The sequence below is a fragment of the Aulonocara sp. 'chitande type north' Nkhata Bay genome, linkage group LG1, assembly GCF_057382095.1.
Source record: "Aulonocara sp. 'chitande type north' Nkhata Bay isolate Kocher_YH1m ecotype deep benthic linkage group LG1, A_spYH_male_GT1.1, whole genome shotgun sequence".
Taxonomy (NCBI): domain Eukaryota; kingdom Metazoa; phylum Chordata; class Actinopteri; order Cichliformes; family Cichlidae; genus Aulonocara; species Aulonocara sp. 'chitande type north' Nkhata Bay.
The window spans coordinates 19,179,166-19,201,010 of NC_141344.1; the positions used below are offsets into that span (position 1 = coordinate 19,179,166).

Sequence of the window (21,845 nt, forward strand, 5' to 3'; positions counted from 1 at the left end):
TTCGGCCTGAAAGCAATTCACTCTGGTGACGTCACTCGCAGAGTTGTCATGGCGTCTTTGGGACCGAAGCTACCGCTGCAATTTAGCTAAAATCTGTCGACAACTCGTAAACCGAAATGGAGAAAAATGCAAACTTGCATCGAGACGCTGACGGGAGCTCTTTGTGTGCTACGATTGCGGGAGAAATGGGCGAAGCTGCTACTGTCGCTGGAGTGAAAGGAACAGCCGACAAATGCAAGAATAGTGAGGCTCCTCTCTGTAGTTTGGTTAACGTTAGTTATAATATCAGCACCACAACCGATGGTGCTCCCAGTAATGTCACTTCCAGTACCAGTACCGGGAAGTCTGACGTGCAAGAAGTGGTCGAAGTCCTCCCCGAGCAGCAGCAAGAGGAGGGATACGAGAAGAAGAAGAAGAACGCCGAGGCGAGCGAATTGTGGTCGGGGTCCGATCAGATCAGTAACGGGATGGGGCATGACTCTGTGGTGGCCGCAAAAGACAGCCAGGGTGGTGCCTCAAAGTTGGTAAACAACAAAACCGACGCCTCGTCCTCACCTCCCGATAAAGAGAGCGCAGATGTGCAGGCTGAGGTTTCCGCCAGCGGAGAAAGTGAGCCGACAAAACTTGCCAAACCGACTAATCTGTGTCCGGACAATGCAAACACAGAAAACGTCAAGTCGGGGCTGCCCGCTGATAACGCCTTATCAGAGGGATTGCCGAGTGGGAGTGACCCCGATCCCAGTCTCGGTGGAGAGTCTCGAAGCATAGATTCACTCGAGTCCTTCTCCAACCTCAACTCCTGCCCCAGCTCTGACCTGAACAGTGAGGGGCTGGAGGAAAGAGGACTGGCCTTGGCCCTGCAGAACGAGTACGGGGCTGATGGCACGAAGAGTTCATATGCGAAGGACAGGGCCGCCGGCCAGTCCATATACCACATTAAGTGGATCAAATGGAGGGAGGAGAATACGCCGATCATCACCCAGAACGAGAATGGCCCCTGTCCATTACTGGCCATCATGAATGTCCTTCTGCTTGCATGGAAGGTAAAGGCTTGGAAATGACTGTGGATCAATGCAAACTTGATTTTGCACTGATATAATTAGGCAGATTTCTTAATGCATCTCTGAGCTCTGACAGGTTTCATGCCTTTATAAAGAAAAAGTGTGTATTAAGACTTAACTTAATAACACAACTGTCAGTCTCATCGCTCTGCATTATCTTTTTTTAAATTTTTTATTAATTTCAGCCAAGACACGTCTTTACGTGATTTCACTAGTTAAACCATCATGCCCAAACGCCTTAAGTGCTTACAGGATATATGATGTACGTATCTTTTACATATTTGTCCCGCTGTGTTGTTTTTAAAAATTACTAATGAACTATGGCTCTGCATACGTCTGTTGCAGGTTAAGATGCCACCTATGATGGAAATTATAACTGCTGAGCAACTGATGGAGTATCTCGGTAAGTCTTTGTAATCCTGACAGCACTTAGTCTCCCATGTGTGTTCAGTGACAAGTCCAAAAAGCAGCATAATCCAGTAGCAGTGTCTTGGGCTGCTCCTACAGCATCACACTAACCTGCATTTGGAGTGGCGCCCATGAGTCCATGCACTTGTAAACATAGAAGCCTGCAAAGCCACTGAGTTTCAGTGCCCTCATAAGCGTTCTTGTGTTTCATGTCCTCTCTAATGAGCAGTTACATGCAGGTCATATACAGTGTTGGGAAGGTTACTTTTAAAATGTATTCCACTACAGATTACAGAATACAGGCCCCAAAATGTATTTTGTAACGTATTCCGTTACGTTACTCAATGAGAGTATTCTGAATACTTTGGATTACTTAATATATTGTCATGTTTTTTACAACTACATGAATGTACTATTGCTGTGTGATTTATTGAGGGTTACTCGCCATACCAATACCAACTGGATGTTTAAATCTTAACATAAAATGAGTAACAGTAGGGTGGACATTAGGTAAGGCTGCGCTTTTTTGCAGCGATCTCATATAGAAAACTATTCTGAGCGTATATAAAACAGGTCAAACCGAGGTAAAGGGTCCTCTGGCTAATACGCCGGGTTTCGTGTCGGGCTCGTAGCCGAAAACTGGCTTTACTTTGTTGTGTGGGTCAACTTTGCTAGCGAGAGACAGAGAGATGCGTTGAAAGGCTGCTCCAAAGGAACTTATTGTGTCGGAGAAAAACAGGAACACAGTGTACAGTCCTATAGTCTGAGTCCTAATAGCTTACTTACAACTGGGCTTGTCAGGCACTCTTTTTGGCTGTAGTGGTTATTATTATATTTACATGCTTCCATCTCCCGTTTCTGCTCGGTGACAACTCGTACTTTTCTCCTTTTTCCTCCCTCCCTCGCTCGCACATAACGGGTATGGCAGGCCATTCTCCCTGCAGCACGGACTACACTGCCCATGAGGCTACATTCTTTAGGGCGATGCCTGTAACACTCTGCCTATTGCCTTCATATTAAATCATTTTTAAAAATATTTCTTCACGTCATTGTGCAAGTAGAGGTGACATGAGCCACAAGATTGAGACACAGGCATTAGAGCCTCTTAATGCGCGTTTTGTTTGGGTTTCCACCAGTGTGGAATTACCAAAAATAGAGAGAGCATAGCCTAACATATGAAACAGGAAAAGACCGCCGTGTAATCCATTTATTTCAACAAAGTAACTGTATTCTGAATACCACCTTTTAAACGTTAACTCTAACGGAATACAGTTACTCATATTTTGTATTTGAAATGCGTAACGGCGGTACATGTACTCCGTTACTCCCCAATACTGGTCATATATATATATATATATATATATAGCAGCACAGGGGAATCCCCCATCAGCCAGTCTCATGCTGCTGCAGAGGAAACAGGAGCTGTGTCCTGTCATTCATAACTAAAATTAAACTTCAAATATCAAAATAAAGTGTCACATTAGCAAGGGGCTCTTCAGAGGTAGAGTCACCGATCCACACTTGTGTCACTCTCCAGTGCACAATGATCCACGTAAGGTTTTACAACAGATTTACTAGGATTACTTGTGTGTGAGACATACCTCGTCTCTGTTGATCACACTGACAGACAGTGGCAGATTTGTGCGGCCTGATCACTATGTGCATTTAAAATTGCTGTGTGCGTGTGGTACCTCGTGCTTGCACATAATTGCGGCACACACAGTCTTGCGTAGCGTTAAGGGGCTTCTGGATAGCCTCTTTGTCGTAACACGTAAACACCAAGCTCAGAAGTGGTGTTTTTAAAAGGCCAATGGTTGAGTATCACAGCTCACGAGTAAGCAGCGTAGCATGCAAGAGATCCGGCAGATAGATACAGATATTAAGTGACTGTCAGGGATCAGTGAGTCAACAGGTCAGCAGTGAGGGGTTTTCCCAGTTGTGGACTTGCTGTAGTAAAAGCAGTCAGCTGGCAGGCCCCCTGCTGGAAAAAATCTTGACTTGCACTAAAGTCTTTGTCAAGGCTGTCCAGTTCAGCAAGTAAGACAGTGGTGGTTTTTAGGCTACTGTCTGATCAAACATTTTGTGAAAAGCAAGCTTGTGTTTTACAGTTGTAGAAGACGGCAGCAGGGCTATACCAAGCCCGAGTGAATGCATCCGCTTGCTTTTCCGGTTTGTTTGTGAAGCATGCATTTGGCACACGATATCATAAGTCCCAATAAAGGTTGAAGAACGTAACAAGCCTTTGCTGAGCTTTGTATTTTTATTTCATTTTACTTGAAAGCCAAGTTCAGAACTGGGCAGTTATTTCCCACAGCATACGCACAAAGAAACCACTGCGTCATTACAATTATAAAGCACTAATCACACAAAAGAAAGCTTAAGAGGCTCTTTTTATTGGATGTATTCCACTTGTTCTGTTTGAGGAAGATGCATATGAAAGCAGTTTTTATCCTAAACGTGTAGCTGTTTTCACTTAATATAGATGTTGTCGACTAGGCGTCCATGGCATTCCTCTGAGCAGTTCTCAGGGAAAATATGTGTTGACAGTGCAGCACAATACTCCTGCCAGTTCCTAATAAATTTATGATTCTTTGTGAAACATTTTTGAAAACCACTTGCTCAAGAGTTTTAAAAGTAAGGAGTAGACGGCAGTAAAGCATTCACAGCGAGGGGAAGAATGTATTTGCCCTTTGCAATGCTGGAAATGTTCATCAGTGAGATCCTAATGAAAAACAAGACAATTAGCAACGAGCGGAAACCTTTGTCTTGAGATGTAACGGTCAGCTGTGTTTTTGGCGCATCTTGAAACTTATCTGTCTACAGCTGATGTACTGTAAAGTCTCAGTTTGTTGAGTGAAGACTTGCATGTTGGTAGTACTGATCAGGGCAAAAAAATAAATAAGTAAAAGAGGAGCCAGACATCTGCCAGGCTCTGCCCTCTGGCACAGCCTGTATTGCTATAGAGGTGAGTCAGCGGAGCTTTCAGGTGATGCCACAGATGACCGAGATTCAGCTCATCCTCCATATTTGTCACAGACCTTTTTTTGGGATACAGCCGACCAGTGCAAAATCTACCAGTGAGCACTAGAAACAGTTCACAACATCTGTTACAATCTTTACTCCATGTAATGAGTTCCAATCCAGATAGTAATTGCGTTGCTCTGGAATATGACTCGACATATCTGCCAATATCGCTCTCTCTCTCTCTCTCTCTCTCTCTCTCCAGGTGACTACATCCTGGAAACCAAACCTAAAGAGATATCAGAAGCTCAGCGGTTAAACTATGAGCAGGTAAGGCCTGACTCATACCTAAGCAGGCGTGTGTTTTTGCTTATGTGTGTGTATTAGTAAGCTGCTGACTGTTCACGGTGCTTGAGGAGGAGCGAGGGCTGTTTTGGATGAGTTGGCTCTCACTCTCTTGCTCTCTTCTCACCCTCTCTGTTGAAACGACAAATGTGCACGTTTAACACGAGCTATCTGCTCTGCTCGCTGTCTCTATTGAGATTTCTTTTTACTACAGTGACGACACTGCCGCGCTGCTGTGTCTCATGTCCTGCCAACACCCCGTGTAGCTGCTTGTTTAAACTACAACGGGTTTGCACATTTGCATTGACATAGCAGAGAAGGGCAGCGGATGTTCCATAATATGGTAATAAGGGTCGAGTTGATTGCAAACTGCATACATACGACTGCAGCCCAGCTTTTCTTTTTTCTTCCATTGCTCTGTATGTTACATAAGATGTGTCTTGCAAGGCCCAGGGAACAAAAAGGGTCAACAGTGTCAGATTATGTTGTTTCACATGGCAGTAAATGCTTAGAGACGCTTGGGTAAGTTCAGCTCCCGGCTATTACTGAGGCTGTATGTGTGTGGCTCACAGTGAGAGGCTCTTGGAGATGGAGCTGTGGTTCCCTTGCTTCCTCCCATCTCCACTGCCTGCCTCAGAGTGTGGGAGGGGCCCTGCCTCTTCTCCATTTGCGTGGCAGAGCACCAGCACATCTGTGAATGATTTCAAGCCACACTTGTCCCTCGTTCAGAAAGGGCAAAAATAATGCGCATAGGTTCTTCATAGAAGCTCTCTGGAGCGACCTTTCTAAATTTAAGTTGAGCTGAAATACAACCTCTTGAATAAATCAGCAGTGTCCTCAGCATTCAGAGTAAGGGAGTGGTCAGGGTATGCGTTGCATAGTTATTATGGTGGTCTAATCCTAGATACTGGCCCGGGAGTTGTTTTGCATGTGGGTGTCCTTGTGTCCGTTTGCCGCCTGCGTTTGCAGTTGGGCTGGTTGACACAGTTATGTGGAGACTACAGCGGCCAAGGCTTCTTGGAAGCTGGAAATTATGATTTTAAAAAGGAACAAGTCTGAGATGTGTCGTGGATGAGAATCAGATGGTGCCCTCTTCTTGATATGTTGCAGAGACATATTTCCGTTGCTCATTGGATTGATGCAAAATGCAAATGAAGTTACCCCGACTTTGAAAAGGATGCTAGGAGTTCATAACCGAAGTAATTCTATTTATAAATTCCGCTTAAAAGTCATCATCTGTCGCAGGAGTGCATGCGGATTAAAATAGCAGATGCACGGCTGCTCTTTAGCTATTGTTAAATATTTACTCGGTGAAGCTGAGGAAGTGAGTGTAGTTTTGCTAGGCTTTCGTCTCAGTGGACCCAGCTGAACACTGTGATTCATCCACAATCACTGAAGGAAGCGGGCTGGGTTTAAGCATCCTCTCTTGTTCCTATTTAGTGTCATTCATAGTATCGATCATTATTCACAAGTATTTTGCGCTGAGTGAAGCAGGTACAGTCCCAGCAGCTGTAGCATGACTCTGAATTTCTATATGCCCTTAAGTGTGGATTTTTCATTAACGAAGGCAAAATATTTGTGTGTGGTATGTTTGAAATCTCTGTCGAAATAAGCCAGCGTTGACTGTAGTTAATAAACTTTAGATAATAGAATAAGTTACAATTAAAAAAACAAATCATACAGCCCAGTTTATAAGGTTTATGGAGGTCCTTGTGTAGTGCAGATTACTGAAGGAGTTATAGTATGCTCTCAGTTGTGTGGGTTGTGGTATCAGAGCCTGATTTAATCCGAGTTGGCTCTATCTAATTAAAAGATGAGAAATGAATGTCTACGCAGAGTTGCCAGTTTATCAGGTTTGTTGTGTAAAAGGTAATTTGCAGGTCTTTTCAACCTTGTATTTTATAACAACTACAGTAAAAGTACCAACTGAAAAAAAACATTTTATGTATGTGGTTATTTTGAATTGGATGCAAACAGCATGTTTCAAAAATGTCAACAGAAGGAGAACAAAAATGTAGAAAAGTTGTGTAATACTAAAAATAAACCAGAGGCCAGGTCTTAAAACTAAACTAACTCTCTGTATGTATTATTGTAGGGTCTACCTTACAATATAAAGCGCCTTGAGGCGACTGTTGTTGTGATTTGGGGCTGTATAAATAAAATTGAATTGAATTGAATCAATACGAATAGAGGCTGAGTATTTTTGCGGTAATGGTCAGTTTGGTGGTCAGAGTTTGGGTATTTAATATTTAATGAGTCTTGTACGCAGGGGACAGTTTAAAAATGAGGTTGAATGGCAGTGACCTTTAGGCCACAGGAAGGGTATCCATGAAAGAAATCCTAAAGGCTGTATCCTGTGAGCTAACAAGGAGAGTGACCCTCTGTGGATGCATCAGTGCACACAGCTTGGTTAACTCACACATTTGTGAAGGCACCATTAAAGCTAAACAAGTTTCATCCAGACTCAGTGAATCCGTGCTTGGTTTTAGTGAAAACAGTGGAAAACCACACATATTGCAATTGCACTGTTGTGCTAAGCTGGCCTCCCTGCTGTCTGGACCTGTCATCTACTAATTAGTGTCAAAGTTCTCAATGTTTGATGTGTCATCTTTATTTGTTTTGTTTATTTTTTTCCATTAAATTTCAGTAAATTCTTTCTTAAATGCGTTTGTACAATTTAGTGTAATCCATTGCGAGGGCTCCTTTGCAAAAAATGTATCTCTATGAAGCTTGATGCTTTGACACTGTCAGAAAGAAACTGATTTCTTTTAGGACCTGGTTTGCTTTTCTGCTCTATTGGGAAAAAGAAATATTCCCCCCATGATTTAGACAGATCTAGATTTGTCTTGAATCTGATGACCAAAATATTGAGTATCAAACGCTGCAGATGTGAGCCAGCACAAAAAGTGTGTCCCACTTTGTGGGACATTGCCGTCTTGTAAACTGTTAATAATTAACACCTCAAACTAATGGGTCATGACATTATGTAAGACTTCTGAGGCTGCTGGCCTCCATTCATTGACTGATGTTTTTTAGGCTCAAAGATCTATTGTGTATATGTATAAAGATTTATCTGGCGTGTAGATGTACACAGATGACTGCAGGCAGACCCATAAAATATGCATCAGCTTGCACAGACAACAAATATCTGACAGCTGTATTCACTATTCTCTGTTTGCTTCACAGTGACATAAAATGTACAGTGCATCCTCTGAATCCTCTGATTTCATAGCGCTGGACAGTAATGGACAGAAGCTTTGTGGTAATTTTTAAAACACAGCTGATTACAAAGTATAAAGTCATTAGTGCTGTTTCCCTCCAAACACACGGCATACAGTGCTCAGACTCGTCCCATACTTTTGAAATCATCTCTGGAGTTGCTGTTGTTGTTATGTTACCTACCAACAACCACATGAAAGTCACAAATCCCATCTTTCTGACAGTGTGTTTTGATCGTTACTGGTCTTGGAAAGGCTGCATAATTATAGCACTTTAAAATTGGACTTTTCATACACCCTTTATATTTCTACCAGAACCTGGTGCTCAGTTGTGTTTCTTCACAGTAACAATCAGATTTTATGTTCTTTCAAATCTAGAAATAAAGCGAGCATCTTCTTATTGTTTCTGCATGACTGGTGTCACGGTGATTTCTTGGCTTCATTATGTTGTAAAGTGGGAACGGCTACATGTGTTCTGTTCTTAATTGGAACCTTCATCTTAAGAAAATAAATCCTTTTGGGAACAAAGTCCCTCATGTGCTCAGAGAGAGAAGCAGAGAGGCCTGCCCTTAGACACCTTCGCTTAGACTGTGTAAAAAACAAACAAACTGCAAGGCCCCAGCAGAGTACCATGCTAATGTTACGCTGTGGAAGTGTAACACGGCGGGGCTAGATGAACGTGTGCGTGATGCAGTGCTAATCATCTGATCCACGAGCGCTCATCTGCTGTTGGAGCTCTCTGCCCTAAAATGAGGAGATGTGGTCCATTACACATCCCTGCTAATCCTCCCATCACTGCCGCTTATAAGCATCCTAATCCACACACTCAGATGAGCCAGCTGTGGGCTTTCCACCTCAGCTCTGTGCACCAAAGGGTCAAAGCTGGAGCAGCCCAGCGCTTATTGGACACGATCCTATTGCTAGCAGGGGGATGTCAAAACACTTCACAGAAAATACTCTGAAGCCATTGTGGGAAAAACAGGGGAAAAAAGGAAAGACATTTCTGTATTAGATGGTGGGAATTTTTCTGCCTTTTTATTGTTTGTCTATTACTTATTTAGTCTGGTGTGGTATAAATGGCTTTGCGGGGAGGTCTTTTATAGTTAAAAGTCCAAAATGTATCCCCTCCTTCACATTTTTCAAAACTATCCAGTGGGCCTGATTGGAGTCTTTACCAGGGCTGGTTCTAACCCCTGGGCTTTATGTTTGACACCGCCGGTCACCCCTGAGTCCACACAAACTGCCCTGAAAACATGAAGACATTTCGATGCTTGCATATTAGATGTAGTGTATCACAGAAATAAAGTTTTTCATTTGCATAGTGATTCAAGCTAGATCATAATAGTAAGACCATATTTTATTCATAGTTTTATGGAAAATGTGTGCAAAGTCATGTCCAAAATAATAAAATTGATTTGTGTCAGACAAAACCCTTAGAAAACATTTCTATAATTCATTTGGAAGCATTTTCCCTACAGCTGCTTGGAATTACTATTATTATTAGTTTGGACAAGAGAAGTTTTTAACTGATTAAACATATGAAGGCATTTTTATAATGCAATACAGCTGAGAGAAAATAAATGGGGTTTAATCGTTTAATATTAGAATTTAAAAACTGAAAAATGCAAATAAATCTCCACTTTGTAGGCTCGTATTTATCTTTCTGGTATGTGTGACGGTGGTAATTGGTTTTTGGTTTGTGGAACTTTTTTTTAATCTTCCCATAGAACACACTATACACTCATAATAGAGTTGTCGGGCTCAGCTGCGAGGCTTATCTTGATTTCAGAGTTAAATGGCAGGAGAGGTTTAGTGCCAGCTGGGAAACATTGCTCTGAGGCTGAGTGCAGGAATTAGTCTCTCTCATTGGGTCCTCAGGTGTGTGGTGCAGTTATGTATATAGAGTATTTGCTCTAATATTCATACGGTGAAGTAAAAAGGCTGGTTTTCTAATTAAATCCTCTCTTACCGATAAAGAAAGAATGCCAGTCGGATCCACAGAAAAGGATTTTCCACTTACGCACGATGTATTTGTGTCTGCTTTAAAACCTTTTTACTCTACAGAGATAATGAAAATCCACCAGTCAAAACATGGCTAATGAGAAGTACAACCAGAGACTTTTCTATTAAAAATTTTCTTTCTAAATGTGAGAAAAAAAAAATAAAGATTTGCTGATATTTGTTTGAAATATACTTAAAACATGTTTTTGTATTACTATATCAGAAAAGCCTTTTTTATGTATCTATAGCACACGGATCAGGGTCAGCCATGTGCTGTGGATCATCGTGTGTATGTGTGCTGCAATAACAAAGGAGGAAAAGAGCTAGCACACACCTAAAACATTACTGTAAAGAGGACGGGGTGTGTTTGTGTGTGTGGGAGTGTGTGAAGATTGTGGAACAGCTGATAGTTACTAAAGATGGCCTCCCAAACAACTTCACATTAGGTGGTAAAATGTGTGCGAATGCTTTGAGTTTAGAACGAGCAGCATCCCGAGGAAGTCATTATTAAAAACATGGTGTTGTTAAAGCATAACAAAAAACACAACATTTAACTATCAATATTAGGGCAGCTCATTCAGACAACTTTACACCAAGCATGGCATTTCCTTGGGTCCCCAACCGTACACCTGCTAAGTGTGAAGAAAAGAGGATGAGCAGTTGTCAACAAAAGCGGAGTACAGGCGCACACATGGAGACTAATTCCTCTATAGTGAGAGGTTTTCTTATCAGTGTAAAAGACAATGTTTTTCTCAGTACTGTTGGATTTGGCTAGCAGTGGCATACAAGCTCTCAGTCAGGTTCTAATATGCAGGATGTAACTGAAACAATTTGAATCTCATGCAAAATGATGCCGTCTCATTCATACGACTGTTAGTTTGTTTGGGCTTTTTATGCAGGGATCCTGCTCTCTGCCTGTTAGGCCTTATTTTCTTCTTATGTTGCTTATTAGGTGGTATCTGGGCTGCAGCCTCTGTGCAGTGATTGTGTAGTCACTGGGCAAGAAGAGTGTGCAGGGTTTGAATGCAGGTCTCTATGAAAACACAACAACTAGGTTACGGTTTAGCTTCAGGCCTCCCTGTTTTCTCACCTGTGAACTATGTTTTTAGGTTGTGTTTGCACAAAATCCAAGACCTTCCTGTGGGTTTATGTTCAAGGAGTTGAACATAAACAGGTGTTTTGTTTCGTTTTGTTTTGTTTAAAACTTACAAAGGTTGTGCAGTCGCACTTTTTTTCAACTGAGAAATATGCCAGAATTTCCCATTTTTCTCTCAAGCAGACCTTGAAAAACTCAGCCCACTCATTACAAGAGGAACTAAATAAGAAATCTTATTTTTACAGGAATTTAAATGTTGAAAGCTTTGTCCACTGCTGCATTCACCCTTTTTTCTGTGCCTCTAAAGTATCTGCCACTGTGCACTGACTTGTGTAAAGCACTTTTAAAACATGGGTAAGCTATTAAGAATTGAAACTTGACTTTAAGAACATTTTAACAAGAATACACTGAGAAGTGGGTGAGGGAAAACTGAAGCAAAATAAAGCAAATCAACACTCTGTTTTATAATGGAAAATTAAGCGCACAGGTGAAACACAATGACATGGAACTGTATTCACAAACTTACTGCAACGGGGACCGGTCATATCTGACAAATAGGCTCAGTCATCCAGGTTTTCCAGGATTTAACTGTTATACCCAGAATGCCAGTTTGTGCTCTCTGTTTGGGGGTTAAAGGTTTGTAGTTCCATAGGTTTGATTCCCAGCTCCTCCAGTGTCCATATTAAAGATCTTCAATAAGATGCTATACAATATAAATACAGCCCATTTACCACACCACGTACAAATCAGGAGCCTCTGATTCTCTCCTGGTTCCTGTGCCCAGCCACTACTGTCGGGTACACGGCATAAAACATGATCTAATCTGAAAGATAGATGGATGTGGATTCAGTTTTTTTACTTTTTCAGGACTTTTGTTTGTTTGTATTTTTTTCGCCTCCTGGTATCACAGCTCAGTCCGTTCATAGCAGCCACAGTGGGTTTGTTTTGTCACAGTGTGATAGCGGCAGGGGGGTGGTATCATGCGAAAAAGTGACGTCAGTGCATCTTTCGGCTACAGTGAGTCATCTCCCATCATCTGGTCATAAAGACATGACACATTGAGGGAAGAAACGACATTTGAAGTTGATCTTACCAACTGCTGCAAGCAAACAAAAAGTAAAAATCTGCTTTACTTGAATTTTTGAAAGGAAAAAATAAAATATTATTATTAGCCGCTTAAAACATATACTGATGTCGTTGAGTTTAGATGAAAAGATGAACTGTGTGTAGTTTGTTACGGCGTGAAATAATCACAGGAATATTTAATTGCATGAAGTTGACTGATTGAGCAAAAAGTAAAAAGAGCAGTATATATGAAAATAACTCCGCTACAATAAAATAATGTGATCTGACAAAACTACATGAAAGCAGGTTTTTGTATTGGTGTAAGTGACAGCTAATGGTTTATTTTAAAGTTCTAGAAATTGATCCACGAGGACTCCAGCAACTGTTGTGATTACTTGCATTTTTTCTGATCAGTTCAATTTGATTTGTATAACATCTGTGTCTCACGCTGCTGCGCTGTGTCCTTTCTGTTTTCTAGAACATGAGTGATGCCATGGCAGTGTTGCATAAGCTGCAGACAGGTCTAGACGTGAATGTGAAGTTCACCGGGGTGCGAGTCTTTGAGTACACCCCAGAATGCATTGTGTTTGATCTGCTGGACATCCCTCTTTACCACGGCTGGCTGGTTGACCCCCAGGTGAGATGGATCTTATTTTGCCTTTACTGCCGTAGAAATCGGCCCGTTTTCTTTTTCTTCTTTTTTTATCTTCAACATAATATGAATACTCTCAGTTTTGTGTTTTTTGTGTTTTTTTTTGTTTTGTTTTTTTTCTCCACACATACACGTTGGACGTTGAATTCATTTTAGTTGTAGTCCAATTAAGTAGTCTTGTTCTAACTTATTACTGCAAATTGTAGCCTCAATTTTCAGTTCTTAGATAACAGGAGCAGCACCTGGGTCTTCTGCTGCTGTAGCCCATCTGCTTCAAGGTTTTACATGCTGTGCATTAAACGATGCTCTTCTGCATACATTGGGTGTAAAGAATGGTTAGTTGAGGTAGTTTTGCCTTCCTATCATATTGAAGACATTTTCAGCTAGAGAATGCAGGTCCGAGGATATTTTCTCTTTTTCAGGCTTGTAAACCTCGAGATAGTTGTGTGGGAACATCTCAGTAATTTAACACTTCCTGAAATACTCACATCAGCCCATCTGCCACAACCACAGTCACTTAAATCACCTTTTATTCCCATTCTGATGCTCAGTTTGAACTTCAGCACATCCTCTTTCATGTTCACATGTCTCCATGTATTGACTTGCCCCCTTTTTTGTTTTTTAATCTGTGCTTTATTCTAACATCTCATACAGTGCAGCATCATTTTCAAGCAGTTTTACATTTCGACAGGTCATGTTTTTCTTTATTTGCATGCCACATGACTTTACATCCTCGATATGACGCTTTAAAAATTAATGTCAAAACAAGAGCATAAAAACAAATTGTTCTGATTAACCCCACAAACAGGGAGGAAATTAATAAATGATTAAACAAAAAAATGTGCCAAAAAGAATAGAAAGAGATGTGGATTGAAGCACCTTGTTGTAATTATAAGGCCATTGCAGAGTTAAAAAGCTTTATAAAACAGAGATTTTGTAGCTTCAATGACTTTTAGCTAATTTGATATGTTTGCATGCTTTTACTTCCATATGTTTTGTGGTGGTGGATTAAGCTTTAGAAACCAATTTATAATACATTCAGTGGGGGCACCTGGAGCACAAAGACTTTAGTCTTAGGGTGTTATTATTAGATTTGTGAAAAGAAAAAAAATAATGTTAAAAATGATTGGATAAAAGAAATGACAATTAAAAAGATGAACAAGAATGTTTTTCATTTGGTTTTAAACTCGTCCAATATGTGTGCCAACATTATCAGAGCACGATGTGGTTGCTTGTTCCAGCAGCGTCTCCAGTATCAGGGGCGAGTCGGAGAACAATCATTTGTTCTGCTTCAGAGGACCTGAGAGGTTGAGTTGGTTCATGGCTTAGGAGCCTGTCAGAGAGAGGAGGAGGTCTCCAACCTTTAAAAAAAAATGAGCCATCCACTATAACGCATGCACCTTAACAGAAAGCTCTTTATTCTGGACATGAACAGAAATGATGAGTGTAGGTGGCAATCTCCTCATTTCAATACAAGCTACTGGAATTAGTCTCCAAATGCAGCTCACACCGTACCTCTCCATTAGCACGTAATTAGAATTTACTCTTGTACCAGTTTCAGCTCACCTTTTCTTTGAAAGTTTTATTTTTGTTCTATTTTATCAGCTTTTCTTTATCTAATCGTTCTCCAAGTCCTTATGAGTCTGCAGATGTTTACAGCAAAAACAGATCTGAAAGTAAAAGGTGACCTTTTAAAGTGCACTCTCCCATTTGATCGTCTTTTTGAGAAACGTTAATGAAAGGTCATGTTCTTTATAAGTGTGTAATCTGTATAAAGACTTAATAGGTGAGTGTAACAGATTTAAATAAGTTAACTTTTTGGGGAGCTGCTGTCATAAATTTTCTTTTGGTTTTTCTGCAGCTTTTCGTAAAACAACATCAAAGCTTGTTGAATGTTCTTTCCCACACTTTTTATCTTTGTTTACAGATGCATGATATTGTAAAGGCAGTGGGCAACTGCAGCTATAACCAGCTGGTCGAAAAGATAATATCCTGCAAACAGTCAGACAACAGTGAGCTGGCAGGAGAAGGTAAGTGCTTTCTCTACTCTCCTGATCTGCCCGACTGCTTTCTAGTCTCCCATTTCTTCTCTTTTGATCCTGTGTACTTGAAGCTGGAGAGAAAAGAGAAAAGTTGTACATTTTAGTAAAATAATAAAAAGATTTTTCTTTTTTTTTTCTTTTAAATTACATTACATTACATTTTCTTTTAAATTACATTAGACATGCTTCCCCAGAAAACCACAGACTGAGTTTAAACAAAAACCAGGACATACTTGTGACTACTCATCAAATGACCTATTTCCTCGGCTCACAGCGTTCCTACCAGCTGTCTGTAACTTCTCAACTAAATATTTGCTCAATCAACACTGAGCTTCCTAAGTAGTTGTCAGCTGGGCTGCTACCACATCGACACATCACCGCATTAGTCGATGTCCCGATATGGTTCATTTAATTATCTTGGACAGAGATTAAATTCTGAGAAAACTGAGTTTTGTGTAAAGTTGATTAAATCTTTAAAAGATTCATTCACAATCTAGGGTAGAGTGTTTCTCAGTGGTAGCATTCCACTGATTCTGAGTTTTGAATGCTGCTCTGTTGTACAGATGTCAAATGTGACTGTAAAGGTTGCCAGTTCGAGCAGAGAGTCAGAGTTGCTCAGAGTGAGGATAGACATTACAGCAGAATTTCCACAAAGCTTTCCAAGTAGCGACCTGTGTTCATGAATGAACTGGGATTGCTTGATTGGAGTCCAGGCGACTCATCCAAGTGGTAGCTCAATGACAAAAATAGCTTTTATGGGATCTAGCACGTAAAGCTAATCAAAACAAAGGAACTAAAATTTATAGTCACCTAAATCTGCTTTATATTCCCCAAGGAATTTAAACCAATTAAAAGTCATCAGTGTTTCTTCATTTTCTAATCTAACTTCATTTAATTTTCTGTTTTGTGTTTTTTTTTTCTCTTCTCTCTCATTAGGCATCGTAGCAGAGCAGTTTTTAAACAGCACAGCCACCCAGCTGACTTACCATGGACTGTGTGAGCTCACATCTACGGTACAGGAGGGAGAGCTCTGCGTCTTTTTCAGGAATAATCACTTCAGCACCATGATCAAGTACAAGGTAAAACTACCAAAAAAGTAACAGCATATTTGCTCTGACTGTGAACCTTATTGATGTAACTTGCATTTAATATATTTTCCTGATCAAGACGGCATTTGGCAACCTTCACTGGGCTTTATTTGGTTCACTCCAAGAATGAAAGGTCATCATTCCTCCATGCTGTTTCCTCTTTCATCTACAGTAAATGAAAACCTCTGCGCCATCAATGAAATAGTGAAAAACGACTATTCAGAAGAGTAATACTACGTAAGTTATCAGGTAGCCTCACTACTACCTGATAACTCTTAATGGCAAGTTTTGATACCTTAGTATATATCAATAAAGACAAGGTTTGACGATTTTTCCAAGGGTAGTTGCATAGACAGAGACCACCCTGTCGACACCCAGTCGTTCTGTTCCATAAGCAGGTCTGGAATATGACAGAAACTGCTCAGCTCAGAAAAGAGCTTCAAGAGTTACTCTTAGTATGCTTTAAAGGGGTAAAGAGTTGAGATTTATGTAAGAAGCCACTGCTACATTGCAACAGCTTAAATGGGTCAGGACGTCATGATACCATCTGTCCCTCTAGCAGCAACAAGTCTTGCAGCCCTTTAAATGTCAGTTGTTGTAGATTGTATGTGATATATGAACACAAAGTATAATCGTAAAACGATTAAAATAACGTAAAAATAATATAACGTGGTTTTTTTTTTTTTTCAATCGAGGTGCAATTGGTTGCACAGAGGATGTTCACCTGGGAGAGCAGTGTCCAAATGACCTAGTGGGAGGGGCTACACAACATGCATAACAAACCTACTGAAGTGTTAATAAGTTACAGTTGAGCTCACAGAAAACAGCTCAACCACTTTCTTGTTTCTGATGAGTAGTTCTTTTGCCTTTAAGTGGCATCTGTGTAGTTAATGATATGCTTTAATATATTCATCAGTCTGAAGAAAGCTGTTTATTTATGTGTACATAACATTAGACACCACATTCACAGTGACCCTAAGAGGGTCATTGCTTACCATATATCTGCAGCAGGGAATAACCTTTCCTGTTATCCACGGAAGGGGAAGTGAGTGTCTGTTCTTTCATTTTGAATAGTACACTTGTTGCCAATATAAGCAAAGCAGTGCATGTGTGTGCCCAACAACCATCAGACAAAGCATAATAACAGCCCATGGTCTCTTGTAATCACTCCAAAGCAGACCTTTGCATGAACTTGTACACATACATGCTAAACAGCCTTATTTATCTGTGAAGACTGTATGTGTAGGGTCTAGCATGTGATTTAATCTGAACACTGGCACGTTGTTTTTATTCTTCATAAATAATTCTCCTTCAAATAATTAATATGGGGATCCGAGGAAGGGGATCAGATAAATACCGAAGCACTTTATGTCCGACATCAAAAGAGTTAATCCTGTGAAAGAGTTTATTATTATAGAACAATCAACATTTCCTCAACTTAATATTTTGTAACCAAACTCATTATAATAATAATCATAATTATAAGGAAAATAACAATAAGAGTAATAATATAACTTTGTCTGTCTACATACTCGTTCCATGATCCAAAATTCAACAACCACACTGGCACACAGGCACATCTTAGGCCTCTGAAGGTTCTTATCTAGGTTACATATTATCTCTCCATGTTACCTAGCAACCACCTAGCAACAGACTAAAGTGACCCATTTTTAACTTTAACTAATGCACCTGTAAAACCTTATAAAAGAATCATATTTTAATGTTACAGCAGTAACTATTAGTAACATCTAATAGCCTCAAAACGTTAAAATTATGTAATTTTTTTTTTTACACCATCATGTTGCCTGGCAACCACTTAACAGTGGCCTAAGGTGACATTTATATGGTAAATCAAATCAAATCAAATCACTTTTATTGTCACATCACATGTGCAGGTACATTGGTACAGCACAAGCGAGTGAAATTCTTGTGTGCGAGCTTCACAAGCAATAGAGTTGTGCAAAATACAATAACATAAACAGGCAAAATATACGAATGGCTAAATCTGAAACTAATAAATATATGTACAATATATAATAGTATATGCAAAAAAAAATAATTTCGGAATGTGTATACTTAATATTTTTTGCTACGTGTGTGTGTGTATACACACATATTTTACAAATTAAATAGAGTCAACAATAAATAAAATATATAAAAATATACAGAGTTGAGACATGTGCAAAACAGTGGCATTAATGTACAGTATGTAGTGCATAATGTTGAAGTTCCAGTAGTGAAGGTGAGGTGTCTATGACGTGTTCAGCAGTCTGATGGCCTGATGGCCTGTAAAAGCTGGGGTCCTGAGTAGGGATGGGTATCGTTTAGGTTTTATCCGATACCAGTGCCAAATCGATACTTTTGAAATGATGCCGGTGCTCGAACCGGTGCTTAAAGAATGGAGAACACAAACTTTGTCCAAAAACCTCCTATGTTTTTATTTTTAGCAGTCTCTTTTTTTTCTGCAAAATGATAAGCACGGTCCAGCCCTACACACGGAGCGATCCGAGCTAACTCGCTAATGGAGATTTGCCACACCCGCAGTAGATGTGCTCTGTGTGAGGTCTCGCAGCAAGCTATCAAATACGGTACATTTGATAGCTTTTAAAAAAATGCTATGCGTCGCCAGGTGTTTCATCAGATTCGAGGTGTTACCTCCTTTGCACAGTATCAGCTTAAAGCACTTGTTGCAGGCTGCTGAGTTTGCATCTTTTGCTGTGAAGTACAGCCAGACTTGTGACCGCTTCGCCTTGGGCATTTTTAATCTGTAGCTCTGCTCTAAAAGAACGTACGTACCTGGGCCCGCCTACTGTACTTGGAAAGGTAAAATGATCGGCTAGAATCCAAAGTGTATGACATCTCGGGGGGGGGGGAAAAAAGCACCGAAATGTGCGCTGCTTTTCGGTCTGGTTACTACCGTTTATGTCAGAACTGGTGCCATAATGGCACCGGATATTGGTACCCATCCTTGTCCTGAGTCCTGTAAATCAGTTTGCCAACACCACCAACAGACCAACTAATATTGTGGCATTGGCATGTATTATTAATAATGATCATTTAAATGATGAAAATAGAAAATGGTAGACAATAATCTCTGGCTCCACAAAGCTGATAAATTCTGGAACTGAGACTGCTTACTTTGACCTTCAGCGCTATCACATTGACCAAATCTGACAAATAACCTTTGAAAGTCCTTCACCTCCTTTGTGGTAATAACAAATACACATTGTACTAACAGCATGTTTGTATACACTGATAAGATGTGTGTAATCTGTGTGTGTTGTTTCCCAGGGCCAGCTGTACCTTCTGGTTACAGACCAAGGTTTCCTGACGGAGGAGAAGGTTGTCTGGGAAAGTCTGCACAACGTTGACGGCGACGGCAATTTCTGCGATTCGGAGTTCAGGTTGCGGCCTCCTTCTGATCCAGAGACTGTATACCGTGGCCAGCAGGATCAGATAGACCAGGTCTGAGCACTGATGCAGGCAAGACTAGCAGAACCAGTAACAATTCCCGTCCAGACCGTGATGTGTTTAAATGTGTTGTGCTTTTCACACCATCAGTGTGACACAAAGTAACGTTTTGGTTTGTTTTTTTTTTAGCTGCTTTAAAGCATTGGCCTCAATGAAACACAACACCAGTTCGCATGAGACAGAATTATCGAAGTGAATAGACACGGGAAATGAAGCCAAAGAAATAAACTCTGCGTCAACCCAGGCTAAAAAAAAATATAATGGAAACTTCTTAAATAATAAATGTGTTGTAGCTCCCAGTGCAAATCACATACAGGGCAGCCTGAATAGCACCGGGCAAGGCTGCATGGCACCTTGCCCCCCTCTAATGCATGCTTCACTGTGGTCCCTATCAATGCATTGTGTTTGTCTGTGATGCTCTTTTACCTGTTTCACAGCTGTCTTCTTCTCGGTGGACCAAAATAGATTGAACACAGATTTTCTGCCTCGCTCCCACACATGCACCAATGAGACATGAACAGAGGGGCTATTACTTTTTATTCTTCTTGCTTACTCAGGTCTAGCACTCCTTATCAGCAAAACTGGTTTTGTAAGAAAACTGTATTTTATGGACGACTCATGACTTCAGTTAGATGAAGAAAAAAATTCACCATCTTTACAGCGACACTGTGCATAGCATAGACAAGGAAACACTTTAGATAATGCACTCTGACAAAGTAGACGACAGACACAGTTGTTTCTCCGAATAAGGAAAAACTTGAGGCTTGTGACCAACTGTTCAATAACCATAACACAGTATTTGATGGATTTAAGCGTTGCAGTGATAGATTTGCTCATAGGTGATTCTTTCTCCACCTTTATATGTGTGTTCATGTCTGTTATCAGGATTATCTGATGGCGCTGTCACTGCAGCAGGAGCAGCAAAGCCAGGACTTACAGTGGGAACAACTCCCAGAAGGCATCAGTGATCTAGAGTTGGCGAAAAAGCTTCAGGAGGAAGAGGACCGACGAGCCTCCCAGTACTACCAGGAGCAAGAGCAGGAGCAGGCGGCGGTGGCAGCAGCAGCACACGCACAGGTAGGGAGGGTGGGAGATAGGGAGATAGCAGGTAAGAAAGGAGGTAATTTTATGAACCACGGAGGGTAAAGTTTACCTTTTGGAAACGGAAAGATGTCTGCATCAGAGAGCGGAATTACAAAGGAGGAACTGATGATGAAAAGGGGAAGGTGATAGCAAATAATCATCCTTTTTCTCCTTAATTTGTGTGAGCAGAGTATAAAATTCAGAAAGTGGACAAAAAGAAATAAAACAGAGAACAGGAGATAAAAGTAAAACTCTTCAGTTTTATTCACATCAGTTTCTTTATACAGCTTTTCTCCTTTTTTACATTTTTCTTCCGGCTGCTCCTTTTAGGGGTCGCCCAAGTGGAGCATCTCTCTCCATCACACCCTATCCCTAGCGTCCTCTTCTATCACCAACCCTCTGCATGTGCTCCTTCATTGCATCCATTTATCTTCCCTGTGCTCCTTTCTCGTCCTCCAGCCTGGCAGCTCCATCTTCTACATCCTTTGTCGAAAATATCCCCTATCCCTGCTCTGCACATGTCCAAACCATCTCAGCCTCGCCCGTCTTTGTCTAAAAATTCACATTTTTGTTGTTGTTATTCACGAATTTTCAATTGACTGTTTTACAAAAAAAGCAGATATAACGTTCTGGAAGGAAAGAGAGGGTAAAGTAAAATGTAAAAGTGAAATTAGCCAAATGTGGCATAATATTTGGATGTAAATGATGTGATATTTAAAATCTCCATATATCAGTATCATTTCAGAAATGTTGAAGAAGAGGTCAGAGGTCCAAAGTACATGATATACCCATCTAACATTCCCAGTGTGCCTATATGTCATTAATACAAACAATTGCAGTGAGAGATGCAGTTTTAAATAACTCTATATATCATTACTACTTTGACCATCAGATCAATCTATTCACTTTGAAGGAGAGGTCAGAGGTCAAGTGTGATATATAATAGATTGCTATATTTTGACAAGACACACACTTGTAAGAATCACAGTTTCTAAGGCTTTTTCTCAGTTTTCAACCAATCAAATTATGAAGTTGACCTTGAAAACCTTGGTGGATGTAAGCCAACTATTAATGGATTGCGACCCCCCACCCCCCCACCCCCGTACACCACTAAAAAGATTGATCAGGATTCATTCAAATCTTTTTAAGCTATTATGTTCATACACGCTACCAAGTACCTCCTTGGCTGAGGTAATTACTGTGAATCACTCTTGCCGTAAGTAACACTGACACACATGGCCAAAGTTTCATGAGGACACGTCTTAACGTCCTGCAGGGTGTCAGGACAATCAGATTATGATAATTTTCCCATGTTTACCACACAGCATTAAACACATTCATACTATGTGTTCAA

At 40.5% G+C, this 21,845-nt stretch overlaps 1 protein-coding gene across 2 annotated transcripts in view; it reads left to right on the forward strand.

Moving 5' to 3' along the window:
- mindy2 (MINDY lysine 48 deubiquitinase 2) overlaps positions 1-21,845 on the forward strand; it is a 27,838-nt gene continuing 5,993 nt past the window's right edge. The window contains exons 1-8 of one of the 2 annotated variants that reach the window (XM_086287204.1): positions 1-1,043; positions 1,407-1,464; positions 4,696-4,760; positions 12,634-12,792; positions 14,735-14,837; positions 15,786-15,928; positions 19,229-19,420; positions 20,294-20,426. In XM_086287204.1, the coding sequence (XP_086143330.1) occupies positions 117-1,043; positions 1,407-1,464; positions 4,696-4,760; positions 12,634-12,792; positions 14,735-14,837; positions 15,786-15,928; positions 19,229-19,408 (1,635 nt within the window). In that variant the 5' untranslated portion in view covers positions 1-116 and the 3' untranslated portion in view covers positions 19,409-19,420; positions 20,294-20,426. Of the gene's footprint in view, positions 1,044-1,406; positions 1,465-4,695; positions 4,761-12,633; positions 12,793-14,734; positions 14,838-15,785; positions 15,929-19,228; positions 19,421-20,293; positions 20,486-21,845 lie in introns of those variants that run through there. The other variant, XM_086287196.1, reaches the window with a different exon arrangement.